The sequence below is a fragment of the Chionomys nivalis genome, chromosome 3 (genome assembly GCF_950005125.1).
Source record: "Chionomys nivalis chromosome 3, mChiNiv1.1, whole genome shotgun sequence".
NCBI classification, from domain to species: Eukaryota; Metazoa; Chordata; class Mammalia; order Rodentia; family Cricetidae; genus Chionomys; species Chionomys nivalis.
Window position 1 is genome coordinate 1,951,288 of NC_080088.1, and position 19,247 is coordinate 1,970,534.

At 43.2% G+C, this 19,247-nt stretch overlaps 3 protein-coding genes across 6 annotated transcripts in view; 1 reads left to right on the forward strand and 2 right to left on the reverse strand.

Annotated features, from left to right (window-relative positions):
• The window catches only part of Igsf5 (immunoglobulin superfamily member 5), a 135,772-nt gene extending 134,746 nt beyond the window's left edge, over positions 1–1,026 (reverse strand). Inside the window, exon 1 of the mRNA XM_057765472.1 lies at positions 970–1,026. The gene's annotated coding sequence lies outside the window, so the exon portion shown is untranslated. The remainder of the gene's footprint in view (positions 1–969) is intronic.
• Positions 1–1,089, reverse strand: part of LOC130871838 (beta-1,3-galactosyltransferase 5) — a 42,064-nt gene extending 40,975 nt beyond the window's left edge. For 2 of the 4 annotated variants that reach the window (XM_057765479.1, XM_057765476.1), the window contains exon 1: positions 970–1,035. The gene's annotated coding sequence lies outside the window, so the exon portion shown is untranslated. Of the gene's footprint in view, positions 1–969 lie in introns of all 4 variants that reach the window. The other 2 variants (XM_057765478.1, XM_057765480.1) reach the window with 2 other exon arrangements.
• Positions 1,090–17,197: 16,108 nt separating this feature from the next.
• Positions 17,198–18,919, forward strand: LOC130871583 (eukaryotic translation initiation factor 1A-like). Its single transcript, XM_057765059.1, has one exon. The coding sequence runs from the start codon at positions 17,762–17,764 to the stop codon at positions 18,194–18,196; it is 435 nt and encodes a 144-aa protein (XP_057621042.1). The 5' UTR covers positions 17,198–17,761; the 3' UTR covers positions 18,197–18,919.
• Positions 18,920–19,247: the final 328 nt, after the last annotated feature.

Genomic DNA, 19,247 nt, shown 5'->3' on the forward strand with positions numbered 1-19,247 from the left:
AGTGTATATATAATTCAACCATGCAACTAAGAATTCCCTACATTCATAAAATGTGCAAAAGCAGCCACTGGGCACCACAGCACTGACTGGAGCATGATCCTTCCCCAGACCCCATCTCATTAAAATATATTCCCTCATCCTCTTGACCCAGGGTAGAAATAGTAAATGAAGGAGAAACAACCCCAGAGCAATGCTATAGAAACACACACACACACACACACACACACACACACACACACAAAATGTTCTTTAAGTTGACTGAGCAAATAGAAAGGTGAAAAAGAAATCTATAGCAGCTTTCTTCTAATTCAGTTTCCATTATTTGAAAGCTGACTCTGTCCCCTAAAATTAGAAACCTGTGAACTGAAACGGGATGAGGGGGCAGAGGAGTTCCTCAAATGCTGTATTTTCTGTGTTTACCCTTGATGGGTGCACACAGGCACGCACTCGTCGTCATCATCATCATACCACAGCTTTCACCTACCCCACCCCACCCAACCCTCCAAAAGAGAAAATGCTGATTACCAAGCACAAGACACTCCTGGGATTTAGAAATGACCAGGAGAACAGTCCCTGGGAAGTCAGCCCCTGGCTGTCACCCCTGGCTGAGAAGATTGCTTTTTCCTTTCTTGTTCTCAAGCCTGGGCCCACACACTGCAGGAGCTGCTGCAGCAGGATGCTTCCGAGTTGGTTTTAGAATTGGGTTTGATTGATGTTATTTCCTCTAGCTCAGGCTGTTCTTTTGAATCATGCGCTGTGTCCATATGATGTGTAGCCCTCATGTATATGTGTGCTGTTACCCACCCAGAAACACAACTTCCTTCAGTGTGTGTATACAAGACTCTGTCAGTGAACCCAGGCTTGTACAAGCTCCGTGACATTTCTGCCTTAATTTTACAGGAAGAAGGAACACATGGATGCCAGCCTGCCCTGCGGTTCCCTCGCCCTAGGGTCCCGGCATTTCCTTACCTTCTTCAGGCTGGAGCTGAGGCAGGGGTAGTGCCAGGGCTCAGGCGGCCCACAGGCGCTGTCCAGGCTGGGGCGGTCGCTGACTGGGCAGGCACTTGCAGGTGGGCGGAGCGCAGGGCAATGCGCTCAGGGACTGTGATAGGTGCGCAGTGGAGGGAGGAGGCTCACTGGACTCTCAGGGTGCACAGCAGCGGGTCAGTCAGTGCCTGGGCCCCAGGACCAGACCTGCTAGCTGCTTTGCTGACAAGCAGCCTAACTGACTGTGAAGGTCCCGCCTCCAGAGTGCGCGGGCCAGAGCATCTTCCCTGGCACCAGCAATTGCGCAGATCCTCTGCAGAAACGCTGCTGGCTCTGTGCTCTGGCCCTCCCAGGGGACAGTCTCGAAGTTAACTTTGAAATTACTCCAGTGCAAGCCAAGTTTGGGGTCCCGAGTTCACAGACACCAAGGTCTCCAAAGACCTTGACGCTCCCTCAAAGAGGGAGGGAGAGAGGGAGGGAGGGAAAAAAGGAGGGAGGAACGGAGGAGGAGGAAGGGGAGGAGGAGGAAGGGGAGGAGGAGGAGAAAGAGAGACGGGGGAGGAGGGAGGGAGGGAGATGATTCTCATATGAAACATTTCTGCAAGGTTAAAGAACCTCATGGGGAAAGGCGCCTGCATCCTAAGCCCTGGGGCAATGATGAAGGTACGATTCATTTTTCTCATTTTGCAGATGCAGAAATTGAGGCACAGGAAAGTTAAGAGGCCTGTGCTGGGTAATGTCCTCTGCCACAGGCCAAGAGGAAACGGAATACAAATGTGTTGATAAAACAGAGGGAAAGAAGCTAGCTGGGGTGGCAGAAGACACCAGACCCTTTTCTGGACTGAAAAGTGTTCGTTTATTTTTGTGTCCTTATGTGCAAAACTGCACAGCATTTTTGTCAATTGAACACTGCTCTAACTCAGTGCTTAACCTGAATCACACAGTGAAAATCTTTGGGGAGTTCTGAAGAAGCCCAGTGCACAGCTCCCATCCCTAGCAAGTGGGTGTTGCTTTTCTCCCTTAAAGTCCTATCTTTGGTGGTCTCAGACAATGCAGGACCTTGTCTGCCTACAGTCGGCATGCCATTGTTTTTACACAAAGACAAATGTGCTCCTGGGTTAGGGACCTGGGGCAAAATTTTAGGACAACTGGAGTTCGCGGCCAGAATGACATGAAATCCTTTCAGATATGAGAACGGGGACCTGTGGGTTGCGGGGACTGCAGTCTCTGTGGGAGAGGAAAGGAGTTGAGTGAAGCACCGCCCTCACCCACAGTTATTAAACTCCCACACTATTCTGGGCAGGGCTTCAAGCGGAAGCTCATTTTCCTGGGGTAACCAGGCCTTGATGCACAAGCAAAACCAGGTTATACAGAGCCCCTGGCAGCCAGGGACTAGATCACCCACAGAGTGCAGGACTGTGTCCACTACCCTCCACACCTGTCCTCTCCATCCTGACCTCCCTGACCTCAGAGCAGCCCCTCTCCCCACCTGTCTTATATTTTCTCAGCCAAGGTCAGCTTGGCTCCGACAGTTAGTTCATGGACCTGGAACAATTGAGGGATATGATCAGAGGCAAGAATGTTTCATTTCTTTGTTTCTGTGTTTGCTTAGCTTACAAAATTGTGGGTTCAGTTATGACATTACATTAGACTGCACTTTGCTGAGATTCTCTCTGGCCTGGGGTGAAAGCACTGGGGATCCCCCTCCTAGGGTGTAGCCTCGAATGCAGGGGAGAAATCCTGTCCTGGGAAGAGTTGTGGTTGAGACATGGATGATGAAGACACAGGGAAAGGATAAGGAGAGAGCATTCCAGGAAGGAGCTGGCCAGACTCAGTCCTGCAATGGGAACACACCTTCCTGGGACTCCGGGTAGGAAATGAGATAAGAGCAGACATAAGGTGAGGTAGGTCCATAAGTTTACAGTGCTGGTCACAGGGAAGCCCAGTGGGAAATGAGCTAGGCTGGGCCTTGAGGCTTGGAGGTGTCAGTTAAAATATGGTAGATGGCTCCTGACCAAAGTTCAGACTCTAAAGTTCTGTCACTGTTCCAGGCTGTGAGCTGTGCTGTTTGTCATGAGCATTGTTCTGTTACCTGTGAGCTATGTAAACTATACCACTTTCCGTGTGCCCAGTCCACATGCAAACAATCTCCAGAGCCTAGTACCAGAGACTGCTAGTCAAAGCATCCACTTTTGGGGGCCAAAGCAGCACACCCTTCCTCAGCTGTAGTGACTGTTGTCGGGTCTGATCATTCTTTGTTGTAGTAAGGTGTTTAGCAATATCCCTGGTACCAATCCACTCCTGCCAGTGCCATGCCTGCCTGCACACACACACACACACACACACACACACACACACACACCAGTAATATTATCTCTGGACCAGCAAATGTCCCATGGAAAGAAAAGTTGTCTACAGTTGAGAACTACTGCTCTGGGAGAAAAGGACCCAGCCTGGCATGTGGACGAGGAACAAGAAATACTTTCGGGACCAATGTAACGAAATCCTAACTGGTCTTATTAAATAAAAATCCAGAGTCAGATATTAGGGTGTGAAACCTGAAAGATCAGAGAAACAGAGCAGCAGTCACTAGTTCTTACCTCTACGAAATCCTCAAACCAAATGGTCTGAGCTCCTGTCTCAGAATGAATGCTGTCTCTATGAAACCTCAGACTGAATCCTGAGCTCCTGTCTCCTCTGGCCTTATATTCCTCTCTCCACCGAGTCATATCTCTTCCCATCTCCATCTTCCTATGGCTGGGATTAAATGTGTGGGCCACCACTGCCGGGCTCTGTGTCTCTTTTACACTGATTCAACTTCATACAGCCCAGGGTGGCCTTGAACTCACAGAGATCAGTCTGCCTCGGTCTCCCATGTGCTGGGATTGAAGGTGTGTGACACCACTGCCTGGCAGAGATCCGTCTGCCTCTGTCTCCCATGTGTTGGGAGTGAAGGTGTGTGCCACCACTACCTGGCCTCTATGGGAACTCGCATGGCTAGCTCTGCACTCTGATCTTCAGGCAAACTTTATTTGTTAAAGCACAAACAAAATATCACCACAGGTGCAGTCAATGAGATGAGGAGTGAAGCTGTCTGGTGTCTGTGGATGGCAGCTGGGGATGGAGAAAGGGGTGCCTTCTTCCACAGTGTGGGTAGCCTGACAGGACAGACCAATGCCTTCTTCCACAGTGTGGGTAGCCTGACAGGACAGACCAATGCCTTCTTCCACAGTGTGGGTAGCCTGACAGGACAGACCAATGCCTTCTTCCACAGTGTGGGTAGCCTGACAGGACAGACCAATGCCTTCTTCCACAGTGGGGTAGCCTGACAGGGACACACCAATGCCTTCTGCCACTGCTGACCTGGCTTGGTCAAGGGACACAGAGGAACTGTAGCTCATCTGTCTCTCACTATTTTCAGAGAGCCTCAAGACATTGCCAGTAAGATATCCCCGATCCTGAGTCAAGAACCTGGGTAGGGGCAACGTCTGGCTGAAAGATCCAGAGACTTTCCTTGAGGTTCTATGAGGCCTGGCAGATGGTTCTCCCAGAGAAGCCACTATCCTGATCACAATGACTCTGCTGGGAAGGCTTTTCAGACTCACAGCAGTTTTCTGATCCATTAAACACAACTGTCTAGTGGACCACGAGAAGGGTCGCTGGGACAGAGAGTTGGAGGATAAATCAGCTGCAGCTCAGAGTGTGAGCACTGGGAGCAGAGAGCCATGGACAGTGAGGTCACTGCCCCAGGGCCCTTGTGATCTTCATTCCCTTCCACCAGGAGATACCCCCTGCCTATGTGTGCCAGGCTGTCCTTTTCTTACCTGGGCAGGAGCCCTCAGTGGGTGGCAGAGTAGAATAGGGTATTATGCCCTCCCCTGGTCCACAATGGTTGCAACCTGTCTCTATGCATCGTAGAGAAGCAAGACTGGGGCCAATCATATCATATGTGCTGGCATGTGAGTGGCCCTCATTCCTGTAAGCAGCTGGATCTCAATGACCAGGTGATGGCATCCACCCTCTGGAAAGCTGGAGAACGGACCACACTGGAGGAAAGGAGGGTCAGGTTAGTGGAGGATGGCTGCCTTTGGAGGCCTTTGTTTACCTCTGAAGTGCAGAACCCACCAGTCCTGCTGCCACAGGGAGAGGATGGGGCTCTGGATGTGGCAGAGTTCATGTCTTAAAGACTTGTTGGAGAAGCAATTGGATCCCGGGACTCTGACCTCATAAGTGGTCCCTTGGTGGATTTGTACTTGATGGCGCTGTTGGGAGATGAAACACAGTTGAAGGAAATGGATGACTGGTGGTGTGTCCTGGAAAGTGTGTGTGTGTGTGTGTGTGTCTGTATGTGGGTGTGCGTGTGTTTGTGTCTGTGTGTGTGTGCGTGCGTGTGTTTGTGTCTGTGTGTGTGTTTTTGTGTGTGTCTGTGTCTGTGTGTGTGTCTGTGTGTGTCTGTGTCTGTGTGTGTGTCTGTGTGTGTGTCTGTGTGTGTGTCTGTGTGTGTCTGTGTGTGTCTGTGTGTGTCTGTGTCTCTGTGTGTGTGTGCGTGTCTGTGTGTGTGCGTGTGTGTCTGTGTCTGTGTGTCTATGTGTGTGTGTCTGTGTCTGTGTGTCTGTGTCTGTGTGTGTGTGTGCGTGTGTGTCTGTGTCTGTGTGTCTATGTGTGTGTGTCTGTGTCTGTGTGTCTGTGTCTGTGTGTGTCTGTGTCTGTGTGTCTGTGTGTGTGTGTCTCTGTGTGTGTGTGTCTGTGTGTGTGTGAGTTAAACGAGATTCCTGATAGGCAGCAGATAGGGAGAGGGTTCTCTGATAGATAATAAAATTGACACATGCAGCTTCTTCCTTCCCCTTTTTACCCAAAACTGTAACATGAAGTCTAATTGGTCTTAATAAATAAAACCTGGAGTCAGATATTAGGGGCTGAAAGCTGAAGGATCAGAGAAGCTGCACAGCCAGTCACTAGAGAGACCTTTTACCTCTACCAATGCTCAGACCGAAGGGGTGATCCTGTCCTCAGACTGCACTGAGCTCTTGTCTCCTCCTGCCTTATATTCCTCTCTCTGCCCAGCCATCACTTCTGTCTCCTCCTCCCTAGTTATGGGCTTAAAGGTGTGAGATCCCAAGTACTGTGATCACCTTTGTGTGAGCTCCGTTACTCTTTTAGGCAGATTCAATCTTATGTAGCCAGGGTGGCCTTGAACTAATGGAAATCCTTATGCCTCTTTCTCCTGAGTCCTGGGATTAAAGGTGTGTGCCACCATTCCCTGGCCTCTAGTGGCTTAGCTCTGCACTTTGATCTTTAGGAAAACTTTATCTGTGAAAACACAAACAAAATATCACTACATTTTTCCTTATTTTGTCTAAAATAAAGAAGGGTACAACTAATATAAGAATAACTATATATAATATATACAGGCGATATGTACATCAACAATGTATAATTCATTTGTATTTGAGTAATTCAGAGTAAATACTCTGATGTGTAATTCCCCCTGTATGTTGTGAATACCATTGGTTAATAAAGAAGCTGCTTTGGGCCTATTGCAGCACAGAATAGGGCAAGGCAGGAATTCAAAGCAGATAGAGGAGGAAAGAGTAGGCAGAGTCAAAGAGAAAAGCCATGTAGCTGCCAAAGGAGACAGACGCTCCGGAACCTTAATGGTAAACCACGAGCCTTGTGGTAAAATATAAAATAATAGAAATGGGTTAATTTAAGATGTAAGAGCTAGCTATCAATACTCTTAAGCTATTGGCCAAGCACAGGCAGGAGAACATGGTGAATTCCCATCACCATACAAGGAGGTATTTCCAGGCCACGCAGAGCATTGCATGGCAGATTTAGCTTTTACTTAGATAAAAAGGGTTTATATGCTGCACGGTGTTTCCCAGAGTAGAAGTGGTGAGGATGGCTCCCACCTCCAGTCTCAGAGGCAGTGAACATGCCTCTGCCATGTTGGACTGGGCAGAGCAAGTAGGAAGGGCCTAATTGGTCCTAGCCACACCTGTTTATCATTTAACAAAAAGGGTGCTTCTGGTCAGAAAAACAATTACAGATACATATGCAATAAAACAAATTCAGATATCAAAGACCTCTAAATGGGTCACAGTTTTGAATAAATGTACATAGGCTTGAGAGAGAGAGGAAAAAGAACATAGAGAGTTATAAAAAGAAGTAAATTCTTTTAAAAAAATAAAACTTAAGTCTTTAAGGAGACAGAGTACATACAGTTATAGATTAAAAGAGAAAAGAAAAATAAGCCATGTAAAGATGGAATATACACAAAAAGTCTGGATTATGTGTATTATTGTATTTTCTTTGAATTCTTTGACTGTGAAGGAGCTAAGTGGAGATAGACATTTCATTGTACAGGCTGTGAAGCTAAACCAACGTATATACTTTAAATGTTTAATTTTTGCATTATGCGTTTTATTTGTATAGGTATACCTATAATGGCCAAAACTTCCAGCAAATGTGTGATTACCAAATCAATTGAAAACCTGAAAAAGTACAAATGGTGTGGTGTACGTATTTTAGTTTTCCGAATTCTACAAAATGGAACACATTCATCTGCCAGATTTCATTCCTTTGAGTACCCTTTGAGTCACTTCCTTCAGGTAGTGGTGTTTTGTTGTATAAAGAACAAGTAGGACATTTCCTTATAATTTCCTTGATTTGTTGCCATGTGACTGAAAAGTCTTTTTTTAAACCTGTGTTATTAACATGATTTTTATGAAATTCTGAGGCCTCCAGCACTTCCCAATCAATAGCTGATCAATTTCTGCACTACCTTTTGCTAGAGAACCTGGCAGACCCTTAGGGATCAGATATGTGTTATGTATATGGGATGATTCCTATTCCTGATTATTTCTTGTAACTGAATAAAAAATAAAGTGGATTCTGTATCATGTGGTATAAATTCAGCAGTTTCAATATGCAAAACAGTGCATATTGTGAGTTAGTAACTATATTGAGAGGTTCTGTAAAATCCATTAATACCATGGGAATAGTATTTAATTCTGACTTTTGGACAGATTCATAAGGTCTTAGATCTACTTTATTAATATTTTCTTGGTGCTGGACAAATCTGTATTCTGTCAATTATGTTTTAAATAAATGCTGATTGACCAGTAGCCAGGCAGGAAGTATAAGCAGGACAACCAGACAGGAAGGAGAGGTGGGTCAAGGAGTACAGAAGAATTCTGGGAAGGAGGAAGCCCAATCCTCTCCAGTCCTGTCCAGACACCAAGGAAGGAACATGTGACCTGCCCTGCTGAAAAAGATACTGAGCCATGTGGCTAACATATACTAGAATAATGGCTAATATAAGTTATAAGAGTTAATAAGTTGCCTGAGCTAATGGGCCAATCAATTTATAACTTATAAAGACCTCTGTGTGATTTTCTTTAGGGTTAAATGGCTGTGGGACCTGGTGGGAAGACAGAAACCAGGACAACATTTTCTAACTTGTATCCTGCCTTTTCTGATTTATTTGCATCAGTATAGAATGTAGGGGCTCCAGATATTGGTGATTCCTATATAATGTGAGGAAGTATACAATTAATTCTCTTTATAAGTAGAATGTTTTTGCTTTGGGTACATTTCTTGCTAATATCCACCTCCCCCCAGATTACTCTAAGCTCCTTGTCAGAGTTCACTTTCTTCTCATAGTTTGCCCATCTTAACACTATTAAACAGTCCTACAACTTCTGGATTTATTCCTACTAATTGATGAAGTTTCAATTTTTTCTTTTAGGATTAACATTTTTTTTCACATAAGTTTTTAAGCTTTTACTTGGTTTATGCAGTAAAAAGATCCATTCTGAGATGCTACCTTCCCTCTTCATTAAAACTCGCGTAGAGTAATGCTTCAAGGGTAACATGAACAGAATGCAGCTAAGTTTTAGATTCACACAACTCACATACTCATTCTGTAATTTCTCTGCCACCAAAGCTTTATCTGATAATTTCCTGGGACTATTTAAGTCCTTTTCATCTTCTAAGGTTTTGAACAAATTATTCAGTTTATTTTTTCTATTGCAATAGTGGGCCCTAGATAGGAAATGTCTCTAGAAATCTTTGAAAGTCACTAAGAGTCAGCGATTGATCTCTCCTATTTTGAATAATTTGCGGTCTAATTTTCTGGAGAAAATTTATATTTTTATTCTAAATAATTAATATAATCTCTTTTTAATTTTTTTTCAGGAGCAATTTGTAATTCCCACCAAGGAAAATATTTCCTTACTTCTTCAAACATTCTTTCTAAAGTATCTACATTTGAGTCATCAAGTAAAATATCCATATAATGGTAAACTATAAATTAAGGTAACTGCTTACATATTATTTCCAAGGGCTAACTTCTTATATAATATTGGTAGAGGATGGGGCTATTTAACATTCCCTTGGGGAAATTATTCCACTGATATTTCTTAACAGGATGATAATTACTATAAGCAGGCACTGTGAAGGCAAATTTTTTTCTGTCTTTTTCTTGTAAAGTTATGGTGAAGAAACAATCTTTTAAATCAATAGCTGTAAGAGGTCATCCTTTAGGCAATAAAGAAGGCAAAAGAATGTCAGACTGTAGAGAGCCCATTGACTGAATCACCTTATTATCAGCTCTTAGATCTGTCACCATTCTCCATTCTCCAAATTTCTTTTTAACAACAAACATAAGAGAATTCCAAGGGCTGGTTGATTCTTCGATATGCTGAGAATCTAATTGCTCCAGTACCAGCTGTTCTAAGGCTTACAGTTTCTCTGTCTTTAAAGGGTTAAAGGTCATTGCACAGCCCATACAGGTTTGTCTGTCAACCATTTTAAAGGTAGGGCTGTTGGTGCCTTTGAAAGATCAGCAGGTGCTATGCACTGTTCTTGTACAATCTGAATGATCAGTAACTGTTCTTTATAATACTTTCTAATATTTTTCCCAGAAACATACATTAATTTATTTGTTTTTGAGATTGGGGAACTATTAATCTGAGTATTCCATTGCTGTAACAAATCACATCCTCACAAATTCATTGCTTATGTCAGCCACATATGGCTTTAATTTTCCTCTCTGCCCTTCTAGTCCTATATATCTGACCCATCTCATGCTCTGCTTTACCTGAGATAAAGTTCCAATCCCCAAAATCTGAACATTTACCTCTGAAGAGGCTAGTTTGTATGTCAAGATTCTGATGGAATTATTGTAGACATGCACCTATGTCTACCAAACCTTCAATGACAACATCATTTATTCATATTTTTAATTTTGGTCCTTGTTTATTTATAAAAGTTTGCCAAAATAATCACTTTATGGTTTTTCCTGAATTTTCTCTTCTTTTTTATATAGCTGTTCTGCTTTCCAGAGCAGTGTGATTTCTTACAATAGGACTTAGGTTTTTAATTGCTCTGGGAAGGAGTTTTCTCCATAATGGCAGGAAATGACAGAAATAGATTTGGTATTAGGGCCTGTGAGAGGCCCCTCAAAGGGTTTCCCAGTGGCAAAGGGATACCTTGAATGTCCCTTCTTGATTGACATTCATTAGTTCAATATTTGCCTTTGCCACACCTTCTGCATATTCCAGAAGAAAGGGGTATTGTGTTTGTATTATGCCTAGAAAAAATATTGCTTCTAGGAATGCCCTGTTTAGAGCCCCTTTTAAATAACCTTGTTTGCCGCAATTGAAACACTTGACATTTTGATTTTTCCTCAAACCTCTGGAAATCACCTCTCCTATCCAAGCATCATCATGGTCATGAGATTGAATCTAGAATCATGTGGGAGGAGCTGCACTTGACATAACCGAGAGTTGCCTGGAAAGAGAGTGCCAGTGAGAGACTGTCTCAGTCAGGGGGCCTGTTGCACACCTGTGGAGAATTAGCTTGACTATATTGACTGAGTTGAGACAACGGAAACACTACAGGTGACAGCATTCTCTAGACATGAGATTCTGAACTGAATGGGAGTGGAGGAAGAACTTACAAGATGGCTTAGCTTGTAAAGGTGATTGTCTGAGCTGGAGCTGCATGGAAGAAGGAGATAACTTCCAAAAGTTGTCCTTTGACATACACACACACACACACACACTGTTCCCCATGTGACCATCACATGCCCATGCACACTCATACACACAACCAATGTAATTTTTAAACAGTGAAGAGAAAAAGCTATTGCTCCTTGCTTTCACTGTGGATGTAATGTGACCTACTGCTCTGAGTTTCTTACACTTTGATAACAAACTATGACTTGGAACTGTAAGTCAAATAATCCATCTCTCCATTAAGTCGCTTTTCTCTGGATATTTTATCATGGCAACAGGAACAGAAAGGACTGTGTGAGCACTCAGACGAGTGGCACAAGGATAGACAAAGCAATAGAGTACCGAATGCATTTAAAAATGAGCAGAGGAGTAGAACAGTCACTGAGGCCAGCAGGTCAGGAGCATGTCATGCACTGTCTGCTCCGTTTGCCATCTTCAGCGCTCCTCATTTCATCCTTTGCTTTTGGAACAGCGGGCCTTTTGTTAAGAGAGTTGCTCAAGACAAAGATGACACCATTGGTGGCAATTTGGGGGAAGGACGACCACAGGAGCTCTCTTCCTGTGCACAAGCAAACAGAAGACATTTTCCATTGGTCCTTTCTATATCTCTTTCAGAAAAGATGATGGAAACAATGTGGACCAGGGCTGGGTAAAGCACTTCCTATGTAAGCATGAGGTATCAAGTTAGGATCCTCAGTGTCCATGTAAAACCTGGGTGTCATGGCACTTAGGAGCCACAGGCAGGCTGATCCCTGAACCTCATTGACTGGCCTGCCTCACCCACTTGATGAGCCAGGTTCACTGAGAGACCTTCTCTCACAACAAAATAAGATGGAAAGTAACTGAGGAAGGCATCCAACATCAACATCCCTCTGGCCTCTACATACATGAGCACGTAGGAGCTAGCAAACACACACATGTAAACATGTACCTAGCCACTAGCCAAACATGCATATCACATGTATGCACATACACACATACACACACACACACACATACACACACACTGAGAACTATCTTTCTCGCTGACACTAACAATGGTACATGCACATACAGAGAACCAGAGCTTGGGGAGAGGAGACAGCTCTAGCTGTCAATCAGATTCAAGGATGCCTGGACTTTCATTTTTTTATTTTTTTAGATTTACTTATTTATTATGTGTTCTGCATGCATGTATACCTGCATGGCAGAAGAGGGTACCAAATCTCATTATAGTTGTTTGTGAGCCACCATATGGTTGCTGGTAATTGAACACAGGACCTCTGAAAGAGTAACCAGTGCTCTTAATCTCTGAGCCATCGCTTAACCTGCCTGGACTTTCTAAAGTACCATCTAGAAGCAGAGTTGAACAGCCTATAGCTGGATTGATTAAGAAGGAAGCAGGAAGAAGCATCATTCCAACATAAGCTATTTCTTTGATGATAGAGCAGTCTGACACCTGTCAAGTTAGCCTGCAAGTTAAAAGTCACATCCTTATCTCAGCCAACCCTAGTACATCTGCCACCCTCTCAGAAACTCTTTCTTCAGAGACACTTGTCACTCTTCTCAGAAAAGCCACCAGCCAGCGGTGGGTGGGCTGGTGACACATGGAAATCAAATTTATCTTCAGAGAGATAAGGAGGCTTTTGGTGATTCTGAAAACAGCTAGGAAAAAGTGAGACCTGCAGCCATTTGCACTAAGAGACACTTGTCTGAAGAATACCAGTTCTTTGATGGCTTCATACGCTGATCTCCTTAATAAGGATGAGGACTTGAGTCTCAACCCCAGAGCTCACATTTTGTTTTAAAAGCTGAACATGGTAAATGCAGGCTTGTGGCACCACTGCTTGGGTGGGAGTTGCCTAGACACGTGGATCTTTGAGGTTCACTGGCTGGACAGCCCATCCTACTTGGCAAACTCCAGACCAGTGAGAGACCCTCTCAAAAATTAAGGAGGGTAGCTTAGCTACTGAGAAACAACACAAAAGTTTGCCACAACCTCTGGACATGTGTCCAAATACATGCACAGGCACACATACACAAACACACACACATATGTATGTGTGCAAACTTACATGGTAACATTTTTTTTCTCAGGAACAAAGAGTAGCAAAAAGAAGACCAGAGTGGCAGTCAGAAGCCTTCCCTTTCAGGACCAGGATTCACACAGGGACATTTCAGCACAGAATGACAGATAATGGAGAACTCCAACCTTCCAGCTCAGCAGGACTTGATCTACTGCTCTCTGTTTAAAAGTTAGAAGCTCTCATGCTTACATTTGTGTGAACTTGAAATAAACCAGCTGAGGCAGCCTTCATTCAGCTGGTAGCAGGGGCAGCATTTAATATCCTCTCTCCCAGTCTGGGTCAGAGGGCAGACTCATTCTTTTCCATTTCTGACTTCATACACTGGTCAGTGGGTCCCCTGAGCAAAACACAGAAAGGAAGCCACAGTGCCAGGGGCCCTGTGAGAGCAGCAGGTGGCAGTTGAAGTTTGGGCAGTCAGCCCACCAGGAGGAGAAACCCTGATGGGTGAGTCTCAGATAGACAAGGACCACAAACTCCAGAATGTCTTTTGTTTCCACTGTGCTTTTACAGGTTACCTCTGCCATCTTTGTCTCTGGGTATGGTGTGAGTGGGTTCAGGGAGAGCCACACTGCTGCTGCTGTAGTGTGTCTATCTTGTGGAAACATCCCACTTTACTGGGCATTTTAACCCATGGATTGTTAAGATGCTTTCTTCCCAAGCTGTACTGTCTAATTGATAATAATAATGTCAGTTTAGGTAGAGTTTTGAGGATTGAGGATAAATACAAGGAGATGTCACACAGCTAGGGCCTAGGAGTTTCTGATCTAATTTCCATCACATCCGGGGTCCCACAGCTATCAGCATTTAGCAAAATGCTTAGTCACCCTAGGTGCTAGCATTTCTGAGGTCCCACGGCTGTGCATCAGCATTCAAGCAAATTCCCTGGTCACCCTGGATCCTTATGCCCTAGGTTATCTATGCACATGTGTAGCATGGCCATGTAATCTATATGTATGCCTGGCATAGCTACATAAACTCCTATACACATGCACTGAACTACCTTTAAAATTCAGACATGACTACCCCACACTCTCTCTCTCACTATGTTTCTTTCAGATATATCTGTGTACCTCCTTTCTTTTCTCTTTAAGAAAAATAACTTTAAAAAATTTTTTTAGATTTATTTATTATGTGTACAGTATTCTCAGTATTCTGACTGCATGTATGCCTGCAGGCCAGAAGAGGGCACCAGATCTCATTACAGATGGTTGTGTATTATGTATACAACTTTCTGCCTCCATTTATACCCACACGCCAGAGGAGGGCGCCAGATCTCCTTATAGATGGTTTGGAGCCACCATGTGGTTGCTGGGAACTGAACTCAGGACCTTTGGAAGAGCAGGCAGTGCTCTTAACCTCTGAGCCATCTCTCCAGCCCAGAAAAATAACTTCTTAAATTTGATTTAATTTAACTTTTTAAAAAAGCAAACCGGCATAGTCAAGATGGAGGAAGAATAGAGATGAGAACAAGGAAAGAGATATCTTGATTGAGGGAGTCATTATGGGGCTAACAAGAAACCAAGCTCTAGAGAAATTCCCAGGAATCTACAAGGATGACCCCAGCAAGGACCCTAAGCAATAGAGTGCCCAAACTGGCCTTGCCTGTAGTCAGACTGATGAATATCTTAAATGTGAGGCACGTTTGAGCACACTCTATACTTCCTGGCCCTGTACATGAAGGAAAATGATCCCTTGATGAGAATCATAGCCCATTCCACAAAAGCAGGTCAACAGAACCACACACTCTATCATCAAAACGCTGTGGTGTTCTACTTTCAGCTTCAACTCCCTCACGAAGCTGCCTGGAGAACCGTATGGAATTGCCCTGCTTGTCCCACAACCACACATACTCGCCCCATGGTAGTCAACCCACGAGGCCTAAGTCTATGTGACTTATGACAAATGGACATTACTCATGTCCCTTCCTTTGGAAAGCTAGCTAGCTCTTGTCAATGTGTATGTGGATACATATTTTCATGTTATTTGTGCTCTGACCACTCTAGAGCAACATTTAATTTATTGTTTTATAATTTGGTGGTGCCTAGGGCCTTAAAGACAGATAATGCCCATTTATATTTCTAAAGCTTTTAATAAATGGTACTCAGTTTTTACTACTTCCCACTTCACAGGTATCCCTTATAATCCTCAAGGACAGATCGTTGTAGGGACAACCCAAACTTTGAAAATTTAAATATCTATGTTACAAAATGGGCATTTTATACACTCATCTCTTCATCATATTCTAAATCATGCCCTATATGTCATGTAAATATCTCTGAGGACAAAATGAGTCCATTCCTTAGACATTTTACTACCGAAATTATTCCTAAACCTTTGGTAAAGAGGAAAGACCTGTGAATGGGTCAGTGGAAGGGTCCAGATGTCTTATTTACATCAGAAAGAGGTTATGCTTATATTTTCCCTCAGGATGCTGATTCACCTTTGTGGGTACCAGACCAATTGATGAGACCATATGGCCAGTTGGTCTACATCAGATGCTCCCAGCACCAATGCCAAGGTGGAGACTTTCACGCCTGATGCTTTCTTCACACCCACCTCATCCTCCAATATCTCCAACCACCACCTCATATGAAGACACTGAAAATATTCAACCAACACCTGATGCCCTAACCTTCCTGGTGGACTGCCTCCAAATTCATCAGCCCCGTCCTCATCATGCCCCATGGTCTGTTACTTCTACCCACCACGGTTGGATTCCTTCTTGAGGACAGGTTAACCAGCAGACGGCTGAAGTCGCTTAGGTTTTACTGAATCAGGGAAAAACTCTACCTCCTGAAAATCTTTTCATGGTTATGTCAGCTGTGTCTACTCTGCAGGTACTGTGCCTTATTCCTTGTGCTCTTGCTCAAGAAGCATATTGGGATAGTGTCCCTGACCCTCCCCCATTTCATCCAGTTACATGGAACTATGAAAAAGTAAAACTTGTTTCTAATGGTTCTTTGTTTATGGGGATCTGGTTTTGTTCAACCCCGTTTAACGGAGCCCTTTGAATTTCAGGGACATTCAGATAGTCTTCCCTTGTCCTCTTTTACATCTGCTGCGACCCCACTACAGGATGTTTTCTTCTAAAATACAGGACACTCAAGACTAGTCAGCCTACACAAACAGCTGGAGAACAGACTTGGTCACTAAATATGACTTCCCCTGCAGACTGGTATCACCCAGATAAACTAACTCCTGATCCCACACCTCCTCCTAAGGGCCTTCCGGATTGTGATTCTAGAACATAAATCATACTTGGAATGGCATTAACCTTGTTACCCACAGTCCCAGGTGGATACCATGTGCTTTCCCCAACACGGGAGTTAGTATCCATCCTTATGAGAATACACGCTGTAACACGCTGGACGTTGAGTGGTCCAGCCCCACATATGTAGCCCTAGGCATCCCACTACCCTGAACCTCAAACTCAATTGTATCACCTATTTGCTGCCCTCACTTACACTAACTTAAAATTGCTTTTGTGATCTGATTGTCTTTCTCTTAGAATTCAGTCTTGTGTCACATTTTGCTATTTTGTATCTAGGAGATTCAGGCCTTATGAATATTGTTATGAATGGATCTATATATAACATTTCCTATAAAACTTGTTATTTGACAACATGAATTAACTCTACCGTGAATCCCAATGCTTATAGTTAATTAATTAATATAGTTCCTATAATTTCTTACAGTTCATTAATATAATTAATATAATTCCATATAGTTCATTGACCACCATATGTGCTGCCTGTTACCCTTACCCCACCCTGGTGTGATGATCCTGTTGTGTTCACATTCGAATGGGTTACTAACTCTCTCTCATGGCCTGAAAGATTCATGGCTACACCTATTCTTGGCATTACTGCTTTAATAGCCATTACAGGATCTGTGGCAGCTTCAGTCACAGCCTTTATTCAGCAGGTGATCACCTCTAATTGATTGGCATTGATTACTGAAGAAGGGATTGACTGAGAACTTACAGAGTAAATGCTCTAGAAAAAGCCAAGGGGTTTCACTTCAGGAGCTTCAGGGATCACAATTCAAGTTAATGATTAAAGAAAACAGTTTAGTCCGGGAACCAGGATGACTGAAATCCTTTTAATCTTGGTGTTGAAAGATTGAAGATTCATAGGTTTCCATTTTATCATAGTTGCAACAGCTTCATGTTAGATTGAGATGTTTTAATAATAACTCTGAGATGGAAAACCCTAGAAAATAATCTAAACCCTAGAAAACAATTCACAATGACACATCCATCCTCAGCTGAGGGATAGATTCATTAGGTTAGAAATCTTAGTTAGGGTTTCTGCTGCTGTGACAAAAAACACCACGACCAAAGAGCAAGCTGGGGAGGACAGGGTTTACTAGGATTACACTTCAACATTGCTGCTCATCACTGAAAGAAGTCAGGACAAGAACACAAAACAGGGCCAGGCTGCAGTGATGAAGGGCTTCTGCTGCGTTTTGTCATCCTAGCAGAAGGCAGGACTCTGGAACACTTTCTGCTGCCTGTGTATCTTCTGAACTGACAGTTTACCAGAAAGTTCCAGTCACTGCACAGTTTCTTCCAATCTACCACTGTTAAGACACTTCCTACCGCCCATCCTTTCCTCTTGGAGAGGAGTTGCAGGCAACGTCAGTAAAGAGTCTCTCACCTCGACTGTTGTGGTTGCCCTTACCATCATGCCGAAGAATAAAGGCAAAGGAGGCAAAAACAGGCGCAGAGGTAAAAATGAAAATGAATCTGAAAAAAGAGAGTTGGTGTTTAAAGAAGATGGGCAAGAGTATGCCCAGGTGATCAAAATGCTGGGAAACGGACGATTGGAAGCAATGTGTTTCGACGGTGTAAGGAGGCTGTGCCACTTCAGAGGAAAGCTGAGAAAAAAGGTTTGGATAAATACCTCAGACATTATATTGATTGGTCTACGAGACTATCAAGATAACAAAGCTGATGTAATCTTAAAGTATAATGCAGATGAAGCAAGAAGTCTGAAGGCGTATGGAGAACTTCCAGAACATGCGAAAATCAATGAAACAGACACATTTGGTCCTGGGGATGATGATGAAATCCAGTTTTATGATATTGGAGATGATGATGAAGACATTGATGATATCTAAGCTAACCTAAGCATGCTACATCCCAAGTTTTCTGAAGATAGTTTGCATACTTGGGATCTTGACCTTTAGCTGTTAAGTAAAACTTCTTTTAGCATGAGTATGACTTGTTAAAGCAGATTGATGCATTTTTATTTTTTGAAGTATTATATTTCTTTGAAAACGAAAGATGTTACTGTGACATGTTAACCCTTTGTTCTTATAGATGTAACTGAACTTAGGGGTAGAGCAGTGTGCACTGCTGAGACTGCCTTTCCGTTTGGGACACTTCATTTCTGGCACGTGAGTGCTTTGTGTCTGCAGTTCCTCCTGTCGAGCATCCTGGGCTGAATATGCCCCAGTTCCAGCACATCTGCTTCAGGCCCTTAGGCCTTGAGACTTGAGTCAGATTTCCACATTTGTAGTAAGAATGCAGCTGTTTTTGTACTTATGGAGCCATGCCATTTTATACTTTTCATGTTCTGTACATTTTAGCCTTTATGTTGTTGCCACCCATAAATAGGCATTTTGCAGTGCAGTTTTTAAATTACATCAGTAGCAATTTTGAGTTTTAAAAATTAGCCATTGCAGAAATTAAACACTTAGGTGATAATCATCTTGACTTTAGAAATCCAGTAGTTGACAATGTTTATATGTAATTTTTACTTTCCTAAGGCATACGCAAGAATTGAAAATAAAAAGTGAAATAAATACGTTCTGATACTTGCGGAGAGAAGGTGGTTGTTAATAGCACATGAAACATTTTTACTTTGCAAAGTAGGTTGTGTAAAAAGTCATTTCCAAAAAGTTACTGTATTGAGGCTTTGAATAATTTAATTGCTGTGTATGGATTAAAGTTAATTACATAATTGTATAAATAAAGTCTTCCTTAACCTAAGCGTAGGTTAAAGGGAGAGGAGCAACAGCTTAATGCAAAGGCAATCCCTTTTTCCTGAATGGCAGAGTCCAGAAGAGAAGCCCAGTGAAATATGTTGGCATAAAAATACTTTTCCCTTTTAATATGTTCATTATCTCTCTGGTATGTAACAAAAATAAATGACTGGATGATTTTTAG